Source organism: Coloeus monedula (assembly GCF_965178545.1).
Source record: "Coloeus monedula genome assembly, chromosome: 1".
Lineage (NCBI taxonomy): Eukaryota > Metazoa > Chordata > Aves > Passeriformes > Corvidae > Coloeus > Coloeus monedula.
Window position 1 is genome coordinate 83,476,035 of NC_138781.1, and position 25,708 is coordinate 83,501,742.

Sequence of the window (25,708 nt, forward strand, 5' to 3'; positions counted from 1 at the left end):
AAGCACAAAAAAACTACAGTCAGCCCAGAAAAAGAAGACATGAATGGGAAGCAGAGACATAAACATAAAACCTTGCCTAACAGTTTATTAAATAATTTTAATGATTTTAATACATGGAACTCAAGAAAGCACCAGTTAGGCTAACATTTGCCCAGGACATTCCAGTACATGTGAGGAAGTAAAATGTAAAACTACTCTTAAAATAAAACTGTACTGCTTTGAGAAGATAAAAAATTAACCAGAGCCCTTAAGTGACCGATCAGATGGAAATTAATTAAAGATGTGAAGGGCATGATTCATTATCTGGTGGAGTTAAAAAGTATCAACTACCTTATGAACACATGAAAAAAACCCAAATGGATACACTTCTCTTATACTACATTAACTACTTGGGCTTCTCAATATTTCCAGGACTGAACATGATTTTGGGACAAATAATCACTATGTATTCTTTATAGTTTGCACTGTGAGGCAGACGGTGTCCAAATGTTTTGATTCAAGAAGCTTTAATTTTGGGGGGGCTTGTTTTTGCCAGGAATTAGAGGAGATAGGTCTCAAACATCAGCTCATCTGGAATTTTCAAATGGCAAGTTAAAATCATGTATTTACAAGTGGCTTTGGGGATTCCCTTTTACTTTTCTCTGACTAAAAACAGCACTAAAGGTTTCTTTCCCTTAAGTAAAGAATCTCTCTAAACTGAAACAAAAGAGGAACACTTCACAATGACAGCATTTTAAAATATGGAGTTTTAAACAATATTCTTCCATAATTTCATGTACAAGTTGTTCCCAGACCCATGGCAGGGAGGAATGAGCTCAGTGCCAGTAAAATCTAGTCCTGACAGAAAAAAATTAGTTACTGGCAATACAGTTATCTAAAACCATACACATTCTCAGGAAGAAAGAATGTAATATTGAATTAATGCTTTAATATATATCCAGCCTTGAGTTCAAAAGGTACAAGGCTTGCTTCAAAGAAAAGACCTGCAACTTACACCTAAGTGTACATAAAAGCCATGTCTAAATTGGCAGGGAATTCAGCTCAGTGCAAGCAAAAAAGTAAAACAAGGCAGCTGGCGTGAGGCCCCTGCATCTCTAAGAGTTTCTACCTCAAGTCCAGTTTTAGTCTGGTTGGCTGGAGATTGAATGTTCCCTCTCACTGGACCTGGTTTGAAGCTGTCCGATGGATGAACCACTGGTCCATCTGGAGACGATTAGCTCTGCCTTAGGATGATGAAGATTTGGTGCTTTTAATCCAAAGACACTCTTAGGCAACCACAAACAAGTTCTGCTTCCCTATTCTCAGTTTATGGTCCTCTCCTGTTTTTCTCTCCTTTGCTCCAGGACACCATGCCTGTGGCATTGTAAGTGATCTACAGGATGAAGGCAGGTTTGCTCTCTTGTAAGCATTTGAGTTTGCTCCCCGGTGCTCACAACGACGGCTGTTCCAGCTCAAGGATTGCTAGGTGAGGCAAACTCCAGTCATAGGAAGGAAAAACCTCCAGCACAACTGGGGCTGACTGCCAAAACACCTCAGGAGCCAGGAGCTCCTTCAGTCTAGCCCCACCCCACAGCCTCTCATCCGTCTACCCGGGATTTTCAGAGCTCCCCTGCTGTTGACTCTCCAAATACGTGGAGCGGTGCTTGGTCATGGGAACATTTTAGTATAGTTGTCTTTGGGAGAGGGAGGCTTTGCAGCACTTCTCTGCTGGCCACTGCTCCTCCGAGAATCAGATACAGATATCTGATACCTCACAGGGTTCCCACCTTCCCAAAATATTTGCCAGCTCTCCTGGAAGGGGACAAGGTGAAGGTAACACCATAAACCTAAGTGCCGCAGCAAAACTCAATTACAAAGAAACCTTGAAACCATCCTGCAGTTTTGAAAATGCTGAGAAACTTCTGCAAGTCTTTCGAAGGGGGTTGCTTTCTCATCTTTCTCCCACCCTTAGGCTGGCAGGTCCCGGCTAAGAAGGCAACCAGTGCCCCAGCCAGCGAGGGCCCTCCTGCAAGCTCCCTTGGGCCACAAGCGCATACCTTTCCCCAGAGCTTTGAAAGATGAAGATGTTGCACTACCAAACGTTCAAGATTTACTTATTTCAGGTGTTTGACCAGAAGAGCTGTGGGTCAGACACACTGGTCGACGCCTCGTTCAGGACCCCCATCTTTCCTGCAGCTCCACGAGTGGCCCTGCCCGAGGCCCGAAGCCCACGGCCAGGGAACGCCTTCCCTTGCCCCCGGCTGCACGAGGAGGGCGAGGGGCGCGCAGATGTGGGGAAGCCCACAGCGCCCGGCGGGGCCCGGCGGGGCGAAGGGGTGCGGACAGGTGCCGAGCCCGGTCCGGCCCGGCGCCGCCGCGGCCGCTCCGCCGTCGGGAGGAGCCGCTCGGTGCCGCTCTTTCCCCCAGCGCCGCCGCCCGGCTGCGAGCGTGTGTCAAACCCACGTGCTCCGCCAGCCCGCGCACCGGGAGCGGCGCCCCGCGGCCGGGCCTCGCCGCCGGCCCCGCACCGCCCTGCGCGGGGACCTCCGCCGGCGGCCGCGCCGCACCGCGGCCTGCGCCGTCCCCGCGGCGGCGGGGAGGAGGAGGAGGAGGAGGAGAAGGAGGAGGAGGAGGAGGAGGAGGAGGGCGGTGTTTTCCTGCGCGGCGCCGCGGCCGTCGCCCCGCCGCCGGCGAGCGTCAGGCGGGGGGGGGCCCGGCCCGGCCCTTCCCCTGGCCCCCGCGCCCCGAGGATGGCAGCGCTGCCCGCACGAGTGGCTGGCGGCGGTGTCCCTCCTCTTTTTTTTTCCGGCAGCGGCGGCGGCGGCAGCGGCGGCGGATCATTGTTGTGTGGGAGGAGGGCGGCGGGGATGGACTTGATCTCTCGGGTCTCCTGCTGAGGCGGCAGCACAGCGCGCCCCGCCGCCCAGCCAGCGCCGCGCCGGGCAGGGAGGGACCGGACCGGCCCCCCGCCCGCTCCCCGGCTCTTTATTTTTAGGGGGCTCTGCTGCTTCTCTCCCTCGCCCTTATCTCCCCCCCCCCTCCCCGCCCGCACACACGCACAGGGACACGCACGCACCCTCCTCCGGTGCCCTTTCATCCTTCCCCCCCGCCGTCCTCCCGCGCCGTCTCCTGCCACGGCAGATGCGCCGCGGGTCACCGCGCAACTGGGACTATGGTGAAATTTCCAGCGCTCACTAACTACTGGCCCCTGATCCGGTTCCTGGTCCCTCTCGGCATCACCAACATCGCCATCGACTTCGGGGAGCAGGTAAGGCAGCGCCTCTCCGGGGAGCGACCCTCTCTCTCCCGCTCGCCCGCCCTCCCGCAGCGCCGGTCTGGCGCGGTCGGCTCCTCCGCCGGGAAGGAAAGGGAAGGAGAGCCGTGCCGAGCCGTGCCCTGCCGTCCTGCCCCGGCTCATCGCGGCGGGCGGGGACTGCGGCCCCTGCACCGATGGGGACAGCGGGCAGCCGGTGCCGGCGTGCCTGCCCCGGCGGCCGCCCGAGAGCACGGGCTGCCCCGCACCCCCAGGAGATGCCCGGGGAAGGACGGCAGGGTTTGAGTTGTTTGGGGGATTTTTTTCCCCTCGCATTTCAGGATTATATAATCTGAAATTACATAATGCACTGGCCGGGGGCTGGCTGTGGTTTATCCCCGCGCTGACACGGCCGCTCAGGTGCAGCAGCCCCTAGCGCAGTGCAGCGCGGCTCGGCGGCGGCTGGAGCGGGGCGGGCGACCCGGCTGCCGCCGCCCGCTGCCGAAGGGACGCCGCGGCCCCCCCGCCCCGCCGCGCTGCCGCTGCCGCAGCGGTTCGGCCCCGCCGCCGGGAGCCCCCGCCGCGGCATCGCGGGAGGAGCGCGGCATCCCGCGGGGAGCCGCTCCGCGCCCCCGCGGGGAGGGGGCGACTTCCCGGCGGGGCTCCGAGCAGGTGAACCTCCCGCTGCACCCCTGCACCGCCCGTGTTCTGTGCGCCTCAGCGCTGCTGTAGTTCTGTAGGGGTGTTGGTGACCTAAGGCTGTCCCCTGGCATGGACACCGAGAAGATAGCCCGGTGTATCCGAACCCGCCGTCAGCCTATCTGCCATCCCAGTTTGTCCTCCCAATCCCCGCTTGCTGCGTTTGCACCGAGAACATGTTCAGTGCTTGGCGTACTCACTCCTCTGCCCGAGCTATCCCCGGTAGGTGCTCATTTGCCACTGCACTGGGGTGTCGGGGAATCTCTTCTCACGTTTCAGTATTTATGACAGTCCAGGCCCCGGTCTTGTGTTAGGCTGCACTATATAGGACCTGTCGTTACATTTTTGGTAGGATGGTATATACTACTACTTGCTCACAAGTGTTAAACTGGGCAGCCGCACTAGGTATTGCACCCCAAATAGCTTTATCCTTGTCCTAAGTCACTCGGTTTGGCTATGAGGAATAGCCACTTGCTCCCGTGCTTCTTGAGCAAAGATACCAGAAAACTAGTGGGTACTTTCAAGCATTAGTAAAGAAGAAAGTGAAAGGAAAAATATGACAGTGGGAAAAAACAACTAACATTAATCATATGTTTGTCATGGCCGTGTCAATTGCATTTTGATTCCTAGTCCTTTCAATAAAGAGTGATACTAAAAAATACAATTCCATCCTTATCTAACAATTACATGCTTTCCTACTAAGTCAGTCTTCTATAAAACATACTGGGGGGTGAGGGGGAAGGGAAATCTAAATATAGAAATGACAAAGGAAAAGGTGATTTAAATGCTAATAACTATGCCATGTTAATAACATACAGTAGAAGTTAAATTGAAGGCAGTGCACTCAGCAAACTGAGTATGACAGGTGCATTCATACAATTTGCTTCATACAAGGTCAGCTCAATTCAAGATAAATGTCAGCCTATAAAAAACCATCCCCTTGGCTTCAGTGTGCTCTGAACCAGGATTTCAAAATTTTGCAAGTAATTTTATAAGTGAGGGGCCTTCTGTCCGGCTGGGTACACAGGAGGGATGTTAATCTGTGGAGTATACATGTAAACACTTAAACAACCTTGACAGCGTCAGAAACAAAAATATCTTACAAAATTTGTTTTGTCTGATAGCCAAGTAATAGGATTGGCCCTTCAGGAGAGTTGGAGTTATCCCTTGTCTCAGATGGCAGCTTGGGGAGGTATTTAATTGAAAAGGGAGAAATCCAGCCTGCTAGAACTCTAACATCTTTCAGGAGCAGAAACTGGAAAGATAGTTTTTGTACCAGTCTTACCTACATGGAAATAAGGAAACTGAAGCAGGAGCAAAGCTACACCAGGTCTGAAGGTTCTTCTTACAGACAAAAGGACAGTGATTTTATTTTCCTCCATGTAATACATGAAGTTACTTTTTGCACTTGTAGGACATTACTGTTGGACTTGTGAGGCTGAAAGTACATTGACTTGCTGAGCCAGTCACCTTTCTGCGTTACAAAATTGTAATAATTTTAATGCCAGGTCTGAATGGAAGCAACGTAGAAGAATGGGTGTGCCAACAGATAGCTCTGCAAAGGCTGTGGTACCCCTTCCTGTGAATGTATCCTGCAGATAAGAAAGATTTTTAAGAATGATAAGGGAAATAATATTTGCATGAAGTAGTGTTACTTGCACTGGACAATACTGTAAAAGAGACAGGAGAACTACACATCAGAAGTAAGAGATGACTAAAAAAAAATAGGGAGAGAATGGACCTTGCCTGACCAGGGAAGAAGAGATGTGTAAGAAATGCTGTAAGTCATAAGCCCTTTTGATATATGGTGTTCATACATTGCTCCCTCAAGTGGGGAGAATATTTGGAAGTAGAGCATTCAAAGCAGAGCCTTCTTAGCAAAACCTTATACTGTTAGATATCTGAGATTGAAAAATGAGAAACAAAGATAATTATACCTTTTTGTTTTTTTCCTATTACCTTGAGAGGCTTTTCAGGGTATTGAGTAGTTGTAGTCAATAGCAGACATCACTAGAAAATTACCAGGTCCTTGGTATGCAGGTGCCTCTAGGTTCTTGCTACTTTAAAGGAAATTTACAGTAAGGCTAAAGAATGTTTGTAGACCATAGGTTAAGGCTGTCACCATTGCCCCATATAAGATGCTTGGTATGGCAAGCATGTTTAGTTTACAGGAAGTAAAAAATGCTGGCTCAGTGCTTAAGAACTAATAAGCTCTGCTCATGAAGTCACTTCCAGGACCACTATAGCCAGTGAAGAGCCTCCTATTGACCCCTGGACTTTAATCCAGCGATGCCTTAGGACAAGGCTATATTACAATGTTACTCCAATTTAGTGAGCTGACCTAATTTCTTCACCTCATAAGATCTCTTAGATAAGTACCTGATTTTTACCCGCTACTAAAAGTAATCCTGATGCATGACCAGGTAAATGACCAGAATATTAGAGAGATAAACCATTTCTAACCTACTTTCTTGATTTCCTTCTGTGACCCATTTCCAATTTATTTACAGTGCTGCATGGCTTTTATGAAATTAAATACTACGTAGCTTTCTTCTTAAGAGTATGGCCTTCAGCAAAATAGTCCCAAATATTTTGGTTAAACGTTCCTTCTCCATTCAAATCTGTGTCTCTGTATGTCAGTAATGTGTGTGTTCATGTGCACACATCTCTTTTTCTCTAGCTATACGCATGCACACACAAATATACACAACAGAGCATTTTCATCCCAAGAGCTTAACACCACCAGAAGAGAGATGGTCCCTTTCATTCTGCCATCGATGACATTCAACTCTCAACATCTTTCCCTGAGATTCATAATAATTGCTGTTGTATTTAAAGCTCAGCCATTGGAGACCAGAGTTTGCATTAAAAATTCCGGCTCCCATGAAAAATGCTGGATGTACTTGCTTAGAAATAAATGCATAAATTAATGCCTCCCATGTGATGGAGAACAACGCAACCTCAAACAACTCAACCAGCAAATAACAGCATCGCTACCCTGTAGGCTCAAAAATCCGTCACCACCCACATCAGTTTTCTTTTAGTTTCAGAGCTGCTCACATATGTTGTGGTGGCCTGACTTGTAACATACGCATGCATTTGCATCAGCATTGTTGCAAGGGGGGAAAGCTGAGGTGTGCATGAATTCTCTTTCTCAGAAGCACAGAATCAACCATAGGGAGCGCTAAATACAGTTTGCAAGTGTGGCTGGTTACTCTGCCGGATGCTCATGGGGTGGCAAAGGCCCGGCAGAGAGCAGTTCTTTCGCTCTCAAGGCTTGTCTGCAGTAGTCCCTTAATTATCAGCGGGAACGCTAGGAGGGGCTTTTTGTTTGGGGTATTTTTTTCAAACTTTGTAGCTATCATGTGTCGAGCCCCTGATCATTAGTTTGTGTCACTGCCAGTAGCTGTTGGCCGGGCAGTTTAACTTGCCAGCATAACTTATGTATGCAGACATGGTGTTCAGTGGCTTGTGGGCCCTTGGAAACTACAACCGAGCAAGCACAGCCCTGCTGCCTCCTTCTCCAGAGGTCATTCAGGTGCTCTGGTCCTGCAGAGAAGTTGCCATACACTGCCCACGTTGTAGTGTTTGAGATCCAGCAGGCGAGCCATAAAGGAAATGCTAGATGTTTTAGATTCCAAATTATTTTGCATTAATTGCTGGTTTTTTCTTGTGTTTGATTGGGGGTTTTTGGGTTTTTGGCTGGTTTTTTGGCTGGGTTTTTTTTTTTTTTTACTTAAAAAAAGAAAGTTGCCAGAAAAGGAGAACAAGTCATGAATAATGTATCAAAAAGAATTAGTGAGCTTATTGTCTGCCCATGCCATTTGCAAACTTAGTAGGGGGTTAAACATTTTGATTAATGCCTTATGAAGCTCGGTTTTGGGGTAAGCATTATTGTCTGGACATTCAAAACAAGTAATGGGAGAGTTCACATTCCCAGCTGTTCACCAGGGATTTGTGCCAAGTTGTGTAACCTTTCCGTGGCACAGTTTCCCTGCCTTTGAAGTGTGCCTAGACACCTACCTGTATGTAGATGTAATGAAAATTCATGTGTCAGAAGCACTCTGAGATGAAAGGTGCTGTATGAGTGCAAAGTACTCCTGTTATTGATGTTGTAAGAGGTCAGGGACTCGTTTAAATTGTGTAGGACTTTAGTACCATATAAACAAGAAAGCTAACAAGGTCCTATAATTGGTGTCCAACATGACTATGTTATTACCACAGCCGCATTACTAATAGGGTATGCTGATGGAAATGTCCTGTTTATTTTAAATGAATGTGAACCACACAGCATTTTAAATTAAATTTAGATGAAATTATGTTGAAGAAGGAAACATATACAGAGTAAACTATCAACAGAAGTTTTTTTGTTGTTATTCTTTTCCATGGCATTATTTTGAAGTAGTTTCTCTTGCAGAACTCACAAGCCAAAAAAGGAAATAGCTAGGAATGACCACTGAAATACATCCAGCTTTCCTGTTTAGAGTGAGCAAATCCAAGTGAGACCCTCTATGAAGGATTAAAAACCAAACCACATACACCAGAAGTAGTAATTTTCAGTTTTTATACCTCAGCATTGTCTCCAGAGACTTTTCTGTAAGCAGCACAGCTTTACTTCCCTCTGCATGCCAGCCTGTGCCCTCCAGCCCTAGCTCCTAAGTGGTCGTCTGTCAAGCACTGGAGGTTTTCACACCAGTGCTAGGTGGGCTCTAGACCATGTGGACAACTCTTGAGACTACCCTAGAGGTTAATTAGGCTTATCTGTCTGTGTTAGTGCAGCGGGCCTTAGACCCCAGGCATTGCATTCACCACTCGCACAGAGCATTTGCTGGCATTTCACAGCAAGCAGTGCATGCTGAGATCTGGGAAGAAGTCAAAGATCTCATAAACCATTGCAGATAAAAGCCAAATCCCAACAAAGCGCTAATGTTCTTAAAGCTGACAAAGACTTACTCCTGGCAGCTAAACCAATATGTATTTGCATTTTATAGCATGCAAGGTACAAAATAAACAGGTTATGAAGAGCACTGGGGCTATCACCACTGGAGAGTTCACATGGTACTAGAAATTATGAGAATGACCTACTAATGAGGTGTCCGTTCCCTGCAGTGCTCCATGTTGCCATAGTGTAAAATACATAATCTTGAGCTAGGACTTGTTTTGCTTCGTTTGTCAGAACCTTCCCTTTTTTTATCCTGCTCTCTCCTTCCTTCACAAAACCATCCAGTTCCGTGCCTTCCACCTCCCACCTCCCATGGCTGTGTCAGCTTGGCTCTAAGGACTTCTCTGGACTTTCTTATGCTTCACTGTTAAGAACTGGGAGGTTTTGTACTTGATGATAACCATTCAGCATGTCTGAAGGAGTTGGCTATCTGTAGAGCTGTAGAGATAGCTTATTTTCAGGACAGGTTGGAAGGAGGGAGTGAAAAACAACTCCATGCAGCCACTTTTTAATGAAGTAATTTAATTAATCTCAAAACTGTATGTTCAGATGATAATTGCCCACCAGGTTGCTGGAGAATAAAACTTTGAGGTCTGTGGGATGGAAACAATTCTCCCTACCAGAAGATTAACTCATGCAGTGGGAGACAAGGAGCATTTAGAGCTTTGCCAAGCAGTCCCAGTTCCCAGTCTCTAGGCTGGAGGGCCCTCTCTGGAGATAACTCCAGACATAATATCATTAGATATCCACTGAAAAAGGTGCTAAGGGTAACCAAATACTTCTCATGCTTATTTCAGAGATAAGGCTTCTCCTCTCTTTGCCAGTGAAAATCTGGAAGACTAAGACAGCATCAGGAATTGAAATCAGGGGTTGAAAATACTCCAAGCCTAATTTTAAAACATGGGTTCAAAACTGAAATTTGAAAGGGTTTTGAACCCCTGTATTCTGTATCATGTTGAGAAATCCCCGAAGTAAAACTCTGGGTTGTGAAATGACCATTTGATTTGTTTCGGGGCTTTTCTTGTTTATTTCTTTTGGCTGCCTTTTTCTAAAACCAAGAAAGCTGATTTCTCTTTACATTTGCTTTGGTCTGAGCTGATTGCTTTTTAATCATTGCTCATTTTGCTGCTGCCTGAAGAACTTGGTTGTATACAAAGGCTTATATGACAGGGCCAATCTTATGACTGAAGATAAGTGTCTTTTTATATGCAAAGAAGGCATACACTCAAGGCTCCAGCTCTGGAAGTGCAGATTCTATATGTTCCTATCTTGATCCTAGAAAAGACATTTCTCTGTCTTTGTGTGAGTTTTATCAGTTCTAAAATAGTGATGTGTTTCACAAGGCAGTTACAAAGTATATTCCTTCATATTTGTAAAACATGGATGTAAGTTGCTGTATAAATAGAAAATTTAAATATATCTGCCAGCTCATGCAGAAAATTCCATGCATAAAACTGAGCAATTCCAAACAGATTTTGCTTTGCAGCTACTTTGAGAAATCTGTAATGTTTTTAAATAACAGATATTACTGCTGAGCTCAATTCCTGCTTAAATGACATATCAGAAAATGTGTTTCTTAAAAAAATACGTGAAATTTGTAACTATCTTAGATTTTAACTAACTAATTTAATCAGCTATTGATACCTCATGCTCTTTGTACTTGGAAACCTGTGAATTTTGGGGTGAGGGAAACAGGAATGTTAATATGCAATTAGATCATCAGATTGCACTTCTTTCTGCTTGCTCGATTTTCTACTGACATGATATTGCTGTAGCTATGGTTTTAGACACCACCACTGTCTCTTGAGATAACCATTAGATAGAGAATTAAAAAAGAATCAGCATAAGAGATGTGAATGACCCGTGCACTTCAGTGTCTGAAACAGCAAAGCTCTGCAGTTCTCCCATCTTCTGTCTCCTCCACGGTATCACCTCTCTTTCAGATTTTCCACAGAACTTCACTACCTAGCTATGGAGTTTTTCTACATGTGCAGTTTTTCTTGATGAGTTCCCTCCTGATGTAATGCAGAATAAAAGAGCCTGCATGAAACATTAACTAAGAATAATTCCAGGTGTAAATATTCATTTTGTTCCAAAGAGGGCTGAAGTAGAGCATTGTTGTTTGCAAAGGCACAGTTGATTTCCACAGCTTTTGCAAGAGCATTCTAAAAAAGGACAAAGGAAAAATACTGGAGAGTAAGGAGCAGGTTGTTGAAAAATAAGTGCCACAAGGGTGTGAAATCTCTCAAGTACCATTTTAATTATTTTACCAAAGATGATGCAAAAAAATTCACTGTTCCTGTTTTGGCTGGAGTGTTACTGTTGGAGAAAGGGTGGTCACTGTTGCCCAACATGTCCAGTTTTCTTTACTGATGTAGTGGTTCAGCAAGAGTTCAGCTTTTAGTGTGGGAAGTGAATAAACTGCAAGACACTACTTATTTTCAAGTGTTTTGCTTCACATAGTATTTCTGCATTGTTAAGGCAGTTTTTTCCAACCCTTTTCAATTTTGACAGCCCAGAAAATTTTCAGTGGAGTGCTGAGAAAATTCACATGCATAGGAGCTGGAGAACCTACATGGTTTTATACTTCTTCTTTACCTGTTTCCAACTCCTTGTAAACATTCCCTAAGGTACAGGGTTCTCTGGGGCTGAAATCTCACCAAACCAAAGCATGTGCTAGTCTGTTTGCTGACAAGTACATTTGAAAGGCTTTTGACTGGGAGATGGTCTGTCTTCTGGCCTTCTTACCTGTGTTTTTTACTTAAATTAGTGAATGAAGTCAAATGCAGGCTGCACCTGAACTTTAATGTGCTGGCATGGGTTTTGCCTGTGCTGGCTGAGGAATGCAGTAGTGCCTGCCAGCTGGGACTGATTTTTTTCCTTCATCAAGTCCAATGTGCAGCGTGTGTAGGTATAAGGGGTGCAACCACATAACCCAATGTTCTTCCCTTGTTTTTTAAAAGATGGTATTTGACATCTACTTTCCTGAAAATGCAGGTTTTATGTCTTGATTTTATTGGGCTCTTTTTCCTGTTCGCTTCCTACTCACCCCTCCTTCCTTCTGCTGCGTACCAGTGACCAGTATCTTATTTTTGTAACCTCTGTGTTAGTATGCAGTAGCTGCTGTTCCTGTAGCCATGGGTAGGTAAGGTGAGGTAGCCTCTGATCCACCTCTGGCAGCTTCTCTCCTCAAGGCAAAGGCTTTCCTTGCCACAGCATACCAATGTGCTCCTAGAACTTGGCAGCCTTTGATCTCAAATCTGCTGTCCTGCAGATGGAAGACAGATTCTTGAACAAGTCCTTCATTGCCATTTCCTCTGTCAGCATCTTAGCAATTAAAAAACCTTTAGGCCATTTGAAAAGAAAATGAATTGTTAGCAGTATCACAGGGTGGGACGACACTTCACATTTTTGGTTCTGTTGAGAGGGGAAAAAATGTCAGTTACGCAAGAGGAAAGATTATGGAAGTGAAGCATTTATAGCTTGGACGGAAAAGGGAGTTTGATAACCATCTGCAGTTGTATGAACTGTGCTGTGGTCATGAAGGAGAGGAAAGGGGAAATGAGGTTACCTAGGTCACTGCTGTGGAGAAAAATGTGGGCAGGAGCGGTGAGAAAGATTGGGGTGGTAAACAGAGTTTAAACTTAAAAGATTTCCAGATGATTTTCCAATTAAAAAGCAGAAGTTTTTCCCTCTCACTTTACTTCCTTCTAAATGTGGCACAAAGAGTGTTGGCCTTTAGACAGCATTAGGTGGTGATCACTGTAAAGTGCTGTACATGATGGGTCAAACCTGAAGACCACATTTTCTGGTGAGGGAGACAACCAGCTTGAGAACCTCATCCTCCTCAAAGGCATTCAGTGCACTCTAGAAGGGCATTGTAGTTACAGGCTCTTACTAACGTAAAGTGTATAAAACCTGCCACTAAGAGGTGAGGAATTTATTTTATTAATAATTGGTGGTCATAATACAGTTTTCTCACAGCACCCTGTTTTCACATGCTGCCTCCCAGATTCAGCATACAGAGAGCACTTGCTAGGGAGAGAAACCAGGGCTACCTAGCTAGTGGAAGTATTGACTGTGAATCCTTGTCTTGCTCCTTTTAGAAGCATTCACTGGAGGCAGCATGCCCTTTGCCACCCAGGTGAGCAATACACTGTGTTAGGGTCTCCCTGGTAGGGCTGAGGGGAAAACATCCAAAAAAACCAAGTGCATTGAAATGCAGGAGCCTTTCCAGTATGAGAGAAGCAGAGTGTTGAGATGTCCTCAGTGTGGAAGTAAGGGAGATCTTAACTCTGCTTTTTAGCTGGAGGCTTGCTGAGTTTTTTAAAGGCATAAACTGCCGGGAGACAAGACTTGGCAAGCACAGGGGAGGTTTCAGTCCTGTGGTCCCATATGCTATATGTCCACAGCCCTGCAGCCTTTCTTGACCTTTCTCACTTACCCTTTCTTACTGTCTTTCCAGTTCAGTTCTTTGGGTTCTTTGGTTGGTTGTCCCATGGGTGCTGGAGTGTATTAGTTATACAGACATCTCTGTGGCTGTGTTCCCAGGCTGGGGCTGCAGTGCAGCACCTCTCCCTAATTGCTACCAGGGACCCTCATCCTGTTACTGGCTTGGGTAATTTATTCCATCATTCCATCCCCCTTCCTCCTCCACTGTGTCATTTTGGATATGACTTTGAACATTAGAATTATTTGCAACCTACTCAGCCCAAGAGGCCAGCTAAGAAGATGGGGTCACACCAGCCACCAACTCTGCCCAACAGAAGTGAAAATGACAGGTGAAGTACTTGACATCTCTGGTCATTTTTCTCTGCACTTCAGCAGCACATAACAACTGGTAATGCAGGCCTCCAAATTTAGTGTGACAGCACTGTCAGCTTCCCCTGTAGTTATGTTGGGTCATAACAATTTTGCAATCTTAAGTGTTCATTTTAAAAGAGGAAGAAAATCCAAACCACGCAACATTTTTCAGCTTATTAAAACACCAAAGGCAGTCATCCGCTGAAAGCTTTTTTTGTCACGGGTAAGCATGTTTTTCACATGCTTCTTTAAGACACACATGCACATGCATATGTATGAGGTGTGTTGTGAGCAGGAGACTGCCTTTGTAGGAGAATTATACACTGAGTGGTGCTAAAGTACTGTCTTGATTACTACTGACTTACATCCAAGACTGTAAGGCCAAGGAAATAAGGAGATGGGCTGTAACTGCACATGTACCTGAGGTGTTGCTTATAGTTTGAGCCATCTCTGGTTACATGTTGCATGTGCAAATGCTGTTTTGTTTTTGAATCAATGGTTTTGTACATGGATTTTATCTTTCCAAAATGTGACCTTGGGAGCACTCCTGATCACTGCACCACTGTTCTTTATATACTTGTGGGCAGTCATTTTGCTTCAGAGTGTTTTATTTCAAAGCATGAAAGCATGACGACCTTTCAGCATTCGCAGTCTTGTTCTTATACGAGCTTTCTGAGATGCAGTCAACAGTCTGCTGGTTAGGACATGCTCCAGCATTGTAATAGTCTTGGGAAGAGCTTTCATCAGCGGTGCCTTCTGGATCTAATATATAAGTAGTGTGGGTTTTTTCTGTTAATACAGTGCAGAGACCAGTGTTTCTGTCTTTAAATAAATTCATGATAAATCACAGCAGGTATCCTGCTTGACATTTTCTTAGTCTAGGCTTGACCTGTTGGTGAGCTTTGAGTTGCTGTCCAGAAAAGGCCAATGTCATTGTGGGCTAGCTTTTCCAAATCACAGCATGCCATTTTTGTCAGCTGCAAGCTCCTACCACTTTGTGGGTGGTTGCATCACTGAGGAGAAAATAGCTAACGAAGGCACAATCATTGCCTCGGGACTTTGTCAAGGAAACCTCATGTGAAGTTACATACTTGTGACTTTGAGCTCCAAGGGTTTGGTTATGCTTGCAGTAATCTGCAGATGTGGGGTGTGCTGTATTCTGTGTGCATCCAGAGATTGAAAGGGGAAATGAGTGCTAAGAAAGAGAGGTTTAGATCAAGAGGGAAGCTGTCTGAAAGGGAAAAGCCTGACATCTTTAGCTTCAGAAATATCAGCACATCCCAGAAGTCCTGGGTCATGAAAGCTTTTCACTGCATTGGAAGGGCTGAAATGCTCCAGTCAAAGTGACTGTGGGGCCATAATTTCATCACTAATATCTTGCTGAATAGCAAACTAGAAACTTTTCCCTCTGTCATTCTGCTGGAAGTCTAAGGCAGACAAAGGAGGCATGCCAGTGCAAGTTTAGCTTAATGAGAAGACCATCAGGTTCTGTATGACCAGCATTGAGAAGAATGTCAAATCAATACTTGTCCAGCTGGTGATAAAGGATAACCTGAGCTTAACTGTAGAAATAAATGGAGGAAAAAATATGACTCACTAATGTCCTTGGCCTTTTTTCATGAACAGAGAATAGTAGCAGCACGTGAAACCATTAGATATGAATACAATCTCTTGAGAGCTCTGAGTATGGAGTGCTATGACAAGAAATAAGCAAATTGGCTGGACAGGGAAGTGGTTTTGTCTGCATCCAGAAGAACAAAGAATATTTGAGTCTGTTGTTTTGGTTTTTTTCACTCTTAACGTGCTTATAGCATTAGGGAACCCTAAGCACTGTTCTGCTTTGCTGTTGACACAGCGTGGGGGTGAGGGATGCACAGACAGGTTGGAACAATTACAAGAAGGGATTAGTAGCTGTTTTGCAAGAGGTTACTATTGCAACTTCTGGGAGTTGGTTTCAAAGGCAGCTGCAAGCATGAATGTGTCTTATTTGCTTTCCATGAAGAATAGTGCCTCTATAGTCTCTTGACATTTAGAATCAAATACCTCTACACTTTCCTTCTTTCTGTTTTGGACAGATAAGATTCTATAACCTCAAGTCTTCTGTGTATATCCCTTTGTTTTGCAATTCCTTTGTGAAAGAAAGAAAACAACCATTAAGAAAGAGAGAAACAGGATATAAGAATAAGGAGCTGCACTCAATTCAATCCTTTTTTTGTCTTCCACTGAATCCCTGCATGGCAGTGCAGTGATGCAGCACCATAACCAACAGTCTGGCATCTGCAGCCTGCCAAGCTGAACCCTGAAGGATCAAGCATCATCAGTCTCATCTTTTATTGTCTGGTTTTGGCTCTTTGTTTATACATATTTATTTAAAACTGGGGATTTTTTTGTTTCAGCCCTTGGCTTTGGACCTCCTGTGCCCTGCTGTAGTTGGTGGCCCTGGACAGCTCCTGTCCCTTCACCTTGTCATCCTGTCCCCTATTTATTGCCCCTTTTTTAGTTCACAGTAGTCTGTAAGCTTCAAATACCTGCTTCTCTTCTGTCTCCTCTGCTTTTCCTTTTCTGTGCCTGTCCACAGGCTGCCTCCAAGGCACATCCCATTGCTGTTTGCAGACAAGCAGCCCACAGTTAGTATGGCAGCAAGGTTCCCACTGCCTGCCCCCAACAGATTCCTTCCCTGCAAACAAGAGGCCTAGTTCAGCAAAAGAAATGCTTAGTTAGAACTCTTTTTTATGTTTGTGGGCTTTAAATATAGGCCTCACTTAAGCTCATGTACAGGTATTTATCTCATATGAGACAGCCAGACTTCAAATGAAGAATGTGACCTTCGTAAAGCTGCAAGGCTTTTATCTAGCAGAGGGTCCGTGCTTGCCTCTTCTCCTCCACACATGCAGTTGTGGTACCAGGCAAATGCTACCCAGCTGTATGTGTTCCTCCTTTGACATCCCACCGTGTCGGAGCCAGGTCCAGGTCCGTGTGGTTCAGATACTTTTGCTCTAGGACTGGCATGTCACAGTGCTGCCGAGGCATGGCTGTGACCACTTCACCACTTGACCTGTGGCTCCCTCTCGTCCTCACCCAGGTGGCTTGTTTTGAATTCCTGCTCAGCATGATGCCATGTAGGAGAAGCAGTGAAGTTTTTGTCCCTGCATGCTGGTGTCTGATGGCACATGATAAATGCCTGGTGTCCTCACTGGTGGCTTTTTTAAAAGACCTTGCAAACAAAGGTCAGGGTGATTATTCTCACTAAGTCTTAAAGCCAATTTCTGGATCACAGACGAGAATAACATTGCCTGCATTCCCCACATACCTGTTCATCCTGCTGTTAGGTCTCATTGCTGTGGCTGACCAGGAATGTTTTCTTACCTGCATGGCCAGAGATAAAGATGTTGGAGTGCTGAGGGAACCTAATCTCAACAAAGTCCCTTTTGGATCAGAGAGCACTTCTGCTTTTTGGTGTATTCTTTCAAAGACAATCCTTTGAGGAAACCCAGGAGAAGCATGTCAGACTCAGTCAGTGGTACATGGGCATGAATATAATGTGCAGAGAGGTCCAGGTATTGTGAAGGTGCTCACTGTAGGCTTCAGACAGAAACGTTCCCATTGTGAATATGTGCATCACTTGAGGGACTTTGATGTTTGTGACCATTTTTAACATTATAAATATTTTTTAAATGCTATATATAATTTGTCTTCAGACATTTTCAGGTCATAACTAAACTACTAGGCTTGTTCCAAATTAGAGATGGATGGCATGAATAGCACAGTGTGAGTCAGACCCATCACATGTTCTAAATTAAACTTGTGCTGAGCCAACATTGATCTTAAGACTCTTTCTGAAAATCTCCCTATCTTACAGAAATTGCTGATCATGTTTCTAAAGAGGTTAATAATGAAGAAAAACTAAAGCAGAAGCATGGAGGACAATTGTATGATGGGAGGACTTAAAACATGCAACTAGGAGAAAGTATTCTGAATAAACAAGTTAGTGAAATAGCAGCTTCAGTAGCAGATAGGTTTTGGCTTGCCTAGCACTGTTAAGAGTTCAAAATTCAAACCTCTAATGTTGCTGGAGCAGGGTTGTCTCCTAATGAATACAGATGGGTGTTTCCCTACCTAGGCATTGCAAGCTGCCTGAAGTATAACCACAAAGGGCTCCTGTTTTCTTGGGGGGGGGGGAAAGAAGAGTTATGAGGGTAACATAAAGATCAGAAGATAGGAGGTCTTGTAGGATTTATCTGATGACCTGTTCCCCAGTAGAGGTAATACATGCTTTAAGTGAAATTTCACCTGAGATACTTTGCACAGTTCTGGCCATACATACTTAAAGCAGGTCAGTTCAAGCTTGTTCAAAAGATTAGGCAAAAGAAACCCCAGCTATTAATTTCTCCTTTTGTTTTTCATCATCTTATCTGAGAAGGTGATATGGAAAGGTTTTGGTTTCTGTAGCCCAGCAGAGAAAGGTAGACTGTGATTAAGGTGTTTGTGAGGGAGATGGGATCGTGTTTTCTGATGGGAAGATGGTAGCCTACCTGCAAACAAGAGGAAATTGAGTAGCAACATATGACTTTGAACAGACAATGAGTGCTTTTAAGCTGGAAATGAGGAAGGCTCCTGGCTACCAGAAGAATGAGACTCTGGAAAGATCAGGGTCAGGAAAGCTGAACAACTTGTTTTTAAGATTGCGTTAATGAAAGTAACGCTATTGTAGGTGTACGTGGAGCACCACAAAGGACTGAAGCCTACATCCCTGCAAATTGTTTCCATTCCCTTTGTGAAGGGAAGGTAGTAAACTTCTTAATCTGAATAATCTGAATGCTGTGGTTCTAAAATACTTGGTTTTCAGTATTTCTGCCTTCTTTGAAAGAGGTCATTGCTTACTTTAGACCTTCACAAACCCTGTTCTGTCATAGGAATGATTCCCAGAAACGCAAGGTGTCCCCTCACCCAGGGACACAGAGGCAGAGGGCTGCTTCTGAGGGGCTGACATTGCTGCCTCTGCTGCTGCTGCTGGCGCTGGCGAACAAACGGAGCTCTGTTCATTTTCTGCTCTAGCAGAACGAGCAGGGGGCGGGGAATGGGACAGAAGAAGGATGAGCTTGGGGATGGAGTTTGCTCAATTGAATGAGAAAAAAATAATGAGAGAAGACAATGTATATTCAGGTTCATAAAGAAATTCATTCAATGATACACGTTAAACAAAATTTGGAAGGGTTTGCTAATGCCCTTTTATTGCTGTTCCCAGGACAGCTTATCTGTTCATTTTTCTGTTTTGCGTGCTAATGATAAATCAAAGCTGATCATCTTGTCATTGCCATTGACCCTGATTTAGGACAATCTAAAATCATAAAATACCTTCCCTTTTTCTCTTTGCTTATGTCTTCTCCCAGCATTCCAAATAGCAAGCTGCAGTTGTGATATGAAAATCATTTTAAAGAGGGAAGCCTCCAGACTTGACTTGAGCTTCCAGTATTGAGAGCACTGGAAGAGACATGCTTATCTTTTATTGGCCAATTTGAAAGTCTCAGTCTGCGTATTTCCATCCATTTGAATTATGTTGTTTTGTCCTTCTGAAAGCAAAGCAGCCATTATTACAGTAATGAGAAAAAATCTATTACAAGTTTTACAAGACACAGTGCTTTCAAAAATGTGGCATTTTAGAAGTGTGGGCATTAAATTTGTTGGCCTGTGCATAACTGGGCTACTAAGAAGCCATATTGGTGCTGTTCTAGTTGGTTAAAAATGGAGTTTTAAAATGTTTTTGTGATGTCACTAGAACAGTGCATGCAATAAGGAGAGCAAATGCTGAAACATGAGAGTCTTAATTCTGTGTCTGAGAGATTCTGCATTTTCATTTGGGTGAGTTGAGGCTGAGGGAAGAGGGACTCTCATTTGACTTGGGGGCTTTGGGATTCTTTTCAGTTTCACCACATACATGCGAGTGTTTGAGCACTGGTGAAGCACAGTCCAGTTACTCTGCTGGCAGCAAATGGAAGCAAAAGACCATGAGATGTGTCCTACCTGCTCTGACCTGTGGCCATCATCTGGCCCTACTCCTTCTTCAGCCCTGCTGAGGAGGGATGGCCAGGAAGAGGGGCAGGCAAAAGGTTTGTCTCACTCTGTCACTGCTGTATGTGCAAAGAAGTGAGTCCTCTGGCCTTTATGAAGTCTCTTAGGTTGACTTTTTTTTTTTTTAAATCAGGGCAATGTTCATTTTCCCACAAATAAAGTAGCAGATCTGTTTACTTTATACTTACGTCCTAGACTCAGGAAGGTTGAAATCTCCCTGCAGCATCACTGTTCCCTTTCATCTCTAATAATCACTCCTCATTGCTAGACTAATACATGGGAAAATGGGTGCAGATTTGGTATTTCCTTGAATATCTTCACTCCTTGAATAGTCATGATGACCCCTGTAACCATAGATAGGTAGCAATGCCCTTAGAAAGTAGAAAACTGATTTTCTTTCTTCCCCAGTCTTTTTTAAAGACTGGTCTTTTTCATTCACTGTTGGTAGTGAATTAGGAATTTGCTGTATCATTGTTAACTATGCAAAATAAAGACAGTCTGGAAATAGAAATGGCTGCAGCCTGTGCAGATAGATATCAGCTGTTGCTCAATGTCATTATGAAACTGTGAAGTCATCAGAAATAGTCCCCACAGGGAACGTGAATATTGGGCACAATGCTGGGTTTCCAAACTGACAACAGAGAGACAGAAACCTGGATAAAAGAAAGAAGAGGAATATCACATGACATAGAAGCAGCTCCAGTTCTTTTTGTCTCACTGGCAGTTTTTTGCTGTCTTGTAATACCTGATACCCACAGAAAAGATTCATGAAGATCCATGATCAATAAGTGCACTCTTAATCCAAGATGGTCTGTAGTGTTTCCCTGTGCTCAGTGGGAACTTTCTCCACATTAACATTGAAGCCATGCAAAAACATGACCCTTGAAAGTGAGCAGGAGGAGGAGATTAAGGAAAGGATAACTTATCTTGTTAATGACACCAAGGAATAAGACACTCAAGAGAAATCCAATAGCTTCAGCAGTAAAGGTCCCGTTAGCACTGTCAAGGATGAAAAGGAAAGCCTTTAAGAAAAAGAGGCAATAAATTTGCTTTCCAACGCCTTTATCACCCATTACATAAAAAAGCCTGAGGGAACAAGATCTTACAATTGGAAAGAGTCTTGATGGCCCAAAACTCAGCCCAGACATTGGAACAAAAGCTATAGTCATCACATTTCTTTGCTTTCTGGACAAAGAACTTATTATGTAAAAAGCAGAATAAAACTCAAGAGCCTGGGATATGCCAACAAGCAAACCTCCCTTCACTCAGACAATAAAAAAACAGATCAGGAGAGAGGACTAAATGCAGGACTTCAAACAGCAGCCTGTTAACCTTGTCAGACCAATGTGAGTTTGTGATGAAGATCCACCAGTTTTTCACCTACAGAAAATGACACCATCTATGCCCTTTGGAGTTTTTCTTGTAACATCAAAGCCAAAGATTCCACAACTTCCATCAGAACTTAGGGCTGTTGTAAAAGTGAGGGGTATCTGCTCATTCATATAACATGATTCAGCTTATTTTGCTTCCAATAATGTTGAAATCACTGCTGAGTGCTTGTTGCCTAGTAGTGATGTTTCAGAAGAGAAAGAAAATATAGAAGTGAGTAGTTGAAATACTTGTTTTTGTGTTACTGCCTCAACAATATTTCTGTATCACTTGTTTGCCATAGACAGAGAAGTCAGCAATGAAGGAGAAGGTAGATGGCACTCATCATTGACAGAATAAGAGACAGCGTGTGAAAAAGTATTTTTACTTAAGAACTAATACCAGATAATCCTAAAGAGGCTGCAGGATGTCATGTGTAGAAAGAAGCAGCCAAATCTCACAGATTATTGTGAAACTTAACAAAATAAGGCAAAGAATGTTCTTTTCTTTTAATGCTCCAATAGCTTGGTCTTTATTTGTAAAGGGTACCCTTTATTTTAAGGGTACTTTTATGACCAAATTATTAGTATTGTTATAGTAAGATGCAGAGCTCCCAGGAGAGAGAAGGAAACCACTGCATCTGCCTTCACTGGATACCCAAGGAGTGCTGTCTTTCATGCCTCCGCTGGACATAATTTTTGCCCATTGACAGAAGGCTACTGCTGGGAAGAACCAGCTCAGCCCTGAACAAGCAAAAAGACGATTTTCACTACACAGATGTGTGAGATGTTTTCTGGGAAGAAAAGTCAGATCAAGCTGATCCCTCACAACATTAATCCTGTGAAAATAAAATTTAAGGCAGTGATTCAGGCAAGCTTCTGTTTGAAACTCAATTGAGAGCTACTGTCTGTGAATAGTTCTATTTTCCACAATTTTCTATGGTGATAAACGTTTATGTTACCTACAGAAGAATAACAATACATATAGCTGACTATACCCATTTGTAACACAGTTAAAGGAGGAGGGTGAGTTAAGGCCATGAAACAGGCTGCTCTGAAGCTACAGCTACATTTTCTCTTTCTATTTTAAAAATACATAAAGAACCAATGTTTCAGTATTGTATTGTCTGAATTGTATTTATTAAACTAAGAGCAGGAATAGAAAAAAACATCAGTCTAGCCAAATCCACTAACATATAGTGAATAAGCCTCAGACAGGTAAAAATTGGGAAGGCTATAAAACAGCTGTAGAGAGCAAGCAGCACCATTTGTAATATTAAATTTCAGGAAAAAAATATTAAAGAAAAAAAGTTGCACATGATAAGATGATATAACCCTGCACAAATGTGCAATTACACTAAAAAAAAATACTCCCAAATGGTTTACTTGATTTATCTGCATTTCAGTAGTCCATTCTTCAGCCTTTTACTATAGAATTTCAATATCTCATGAGTAGCATACATGCAGACTTAGGGATACCAGAGCAAAGCTTAAGATAAAAATTAGGTGTGCTTATGCAGTAAAAGGGATTTTTTCATTATAATATCTTGGCTGCCTTACTGTGTCTGACCAGAGAGTTTAAACTTGAAGAAAGGACAGCTCCTGTGTTTCAAACAAGCAAATAACAAAGAAGTTCAGTTACAGCATCCTGTATTTTAACACCATGTTTCATTCTAGATCACCTACACTGTAATTACTTAGTATTCTGAACACCCAGCATATTCTTCTTAAAAAGAACCACAAAAAGTATTGATTGTTTTCTTCTCATGTTCTTTCTAGTTTGCATGACACTGCAACTGTACTTCCTTATTTGCAGTTACAGCAGTAGTCAGAAAAGATTGTTTCCTCCAGAAACCCAAAGACCCCCCCTTTTGCTTCTAAAGGTTGTGCTTTGCCTGCTAGCAAACATCTGCCTCCAATTTCTATGCAGATGCTCTTGATCACATGTATCTGAGTCATGTTTCTTCTGGAAACATAGGCAATGAATTCTCTAAATATCGAGCTGACCTGATGTACTGAATGGCCACTTATTCGCTGCTTCCTGTGCTGGGGTACAACTGATGGCAGCAGTGCTGCTGTGTTCTCAGCTTAGATGTCACCAGTAGGGTAGTTCATAGCCCAATGTGCAATAGCCTTTAAGTTAAAAAGTGATAAAAATACATTCTTCAGAAAACCCACAATCTTAAAGAAATTCCCTTTCTTCCCCAAAAAACACCTCCCCATCCCTTTGCCAGGTCGCAGCAGTTCTTACTCAATCAGCACCTAGTTTCTTCCCTTCCGCAGCCATCACCAGGAGCCACTGGGGATTATTTACAGTGCTGACACTCCTGCTCTCACATGAGTCCCAAAGCTATCTCTGGCAACTTCAGCATAAGAGTGCAGCTAAGCTTGGCAGAACTGCACTGGTGAACTGGGGAGCATTGACAAACAAGGGGACATAGTGGCATCACAGTCCCCTGCAGCTTCTTCCTTTTAGAAAAAAAGAGTTCATTAGTGTTAAAGTTTTGCTTAAGTAATGATTTACTTTTGAGGTCATCAGCTGAAGAAGTAAAAGTTAGGCACAGAAGTGCTGTAAACAAATAATATGGTAATTATAATTCACTGCTGAATGTTTGTCCCAGTTAAGAACTCTGTGTTCAGATTTTTCTTCACTGTGAGCGACTGTCAACATTTCACCTGCCCCATCTAATAGGTGCAGTTGGGTGATGCAAGTCACTTGCTCCTTTGCTCAGTTATTTCCTCCCTGTTCAATGAATACTTAGCCAATCTAAAAATAAATGCAAATTAGTCTGTAAATACTATGTTTGGGCTGCATGCTTCTAGGTAGAAGCAAATTCAGCCAACCATTGTGTATGTGTGATAAAATGAAATCTGTGCATTGATTTTTTTTCCCCTGCTTTGAACTCTAGGCCGTCTTGTATTTCTGGCTGCTGCTAGAACAGTGAGGCTGTATCTGACAGCAGAAGTGGACTTTAAAAGGCAGAATATAAATATTTGGAATGTGCACAGGGAAACGAGTCTTACTTCTTCCTTTTTGCAACAACAGTCAGTCCTGCTCTTCATTGAAAATTTGCCAAAATTCAAGTTACTGTTTTTGAACTGAAGAAACAAAGCAAATGAGAAAATGTGCCACCTTGAAAACAGATCTCCTGCCGTGAATGCAGCAGCTCAGTAGCAGGGACTTGATCCTGAGTGTTCTGTGGTGTCAGGGGTACTGGAGGCTCCTGCAGAGCCTGGGAGCTGCACGACTGAGCCCTGGAGATCCCTGCAGATGTGTTACACCAGACCCGGTACAGTGTTGTAGCTCTGAAGTTGTCATCCTGCACCTGCTCATACTGTTGAGGGGCTCATTCAGACTAAGGAGAAAATTCAAAGTAATACACGAGGTTAAAATACGTCCTTTCCCCACCATGCCGAAAGGAAAGCAGGGTTTGCCCTGCCTAAGGCCGACTGTGGCTGGTGTTGCACCACGGCTGTTTCTGTGCTTCCCTCCCGGCGAGTGTGAGTGCCGCCTGCTGCGGGCTGCAGAAAGCGTCTCGCCTGTCGCTGGTTGGGGACAGGGCAACTTGCGAGCTGCATTGAGGAGATTATGAGCTCTGTGTAAGCACCTTTAGTATCCACCAGGCTCCCATTTTGTTTGTAAGCCCAGTCTCTCCTTCTGCTATCTTAATTGCCTCCACATTCCACGCTCGGCTGCAGTTGGAAGTGGTGATGTTGCAAGGCTGTCCATAGAAGGTTACTAAACATTGATGACCCTTGGTTATCAGGAAGAACTTATCTTGCCAGCTGTTTTCAAGAGAAGAAGAGATGCAGAAGGCAAAGCTATGTCAATGAACGTCCCTGAATACTTCAAAAGCCCCCAAATTCCCTGGCAAACAGTGATCAAAAGGAAAAATTTCCAAAGCTGGGAAAGCATTTTTTGTTTTGTCTGTTTATTTCTTGTGCAACTGTAACAGAAACTTGCAAAATCTCTGAGCTGTATCTCATAGCTATATCTCCTGAATTTGCACACCACACAGACAATGGAAAGTATAGTGCTTAAACAAATGAGGCTGTTTGTGTACGTGTGTGTAGGTAAAGGCAGGCATGTAGGATTGGACAGGGCTAGGAATTGCTCTGACTAGACACTTGGACCACAAGGTTCTCCTTTCTTATATGTTAACACACTCAATTTGTGTGTGAAGGAAATACATCTTGGGGCTGCTGGAGGGAGAGAAAAAGGTTCATCCCTAAACCAGCTTCAGGCCAAGGGAAAATAAAGAAATACAGGTCGATGTACAAACTCAGTTTTCTGGCAAGCATAAAGCTCTGAAAACTTTTAAAATCTGTATCATTATCTAATAAAAAAAAAAAAAATACACTAAAGTTGACTGGGTACACAGGAACGCCGGGGTAGCAGCAAGTAGATCCAAATTTGAAAGCCTGTTAATTCATTTTTATTCTCTCACGTTAATGTTATCAGTGACGACTTCAGAGTCAGATTTTAGGTTAGTATTTATTAATATGTAAACCTACATGTTCAAGTAAGTCATTCTCAACAGTTAACTAATTATTAGCGTGGCGTGATTTACGCAATGCTAACATCACTAAAGGATG

The 25,708-nt window shown here is 43.8% G+C and overlaps 1 protein-coding gene across 1 annotated transcript in view; it reads left to right on the plus strand.

Annotated features, from left to right (window-relative positions):
* Nucleotides 1-2,634: 2,634 nt before the first annotated feature.
* Nucleotides 2,635-25,708, plus strand: part of ANKH (ANKH inorganic pyrophosphate transport regulator) — a 107,551-nt gene continuing 84,477 nt past the window's right edge. The window contains exon 1 of the mRNA XM_082289688.1: nt 2,635-3,247. Coding sequence (XP_082145814.1) covers nt 3,152-3,247 — 96 coding nt within the window. The 5' untranslated portion in view covers nt 2,635-3,151. The remainder of the gene's footprint in view (nt 3,248-25,708) is intronic.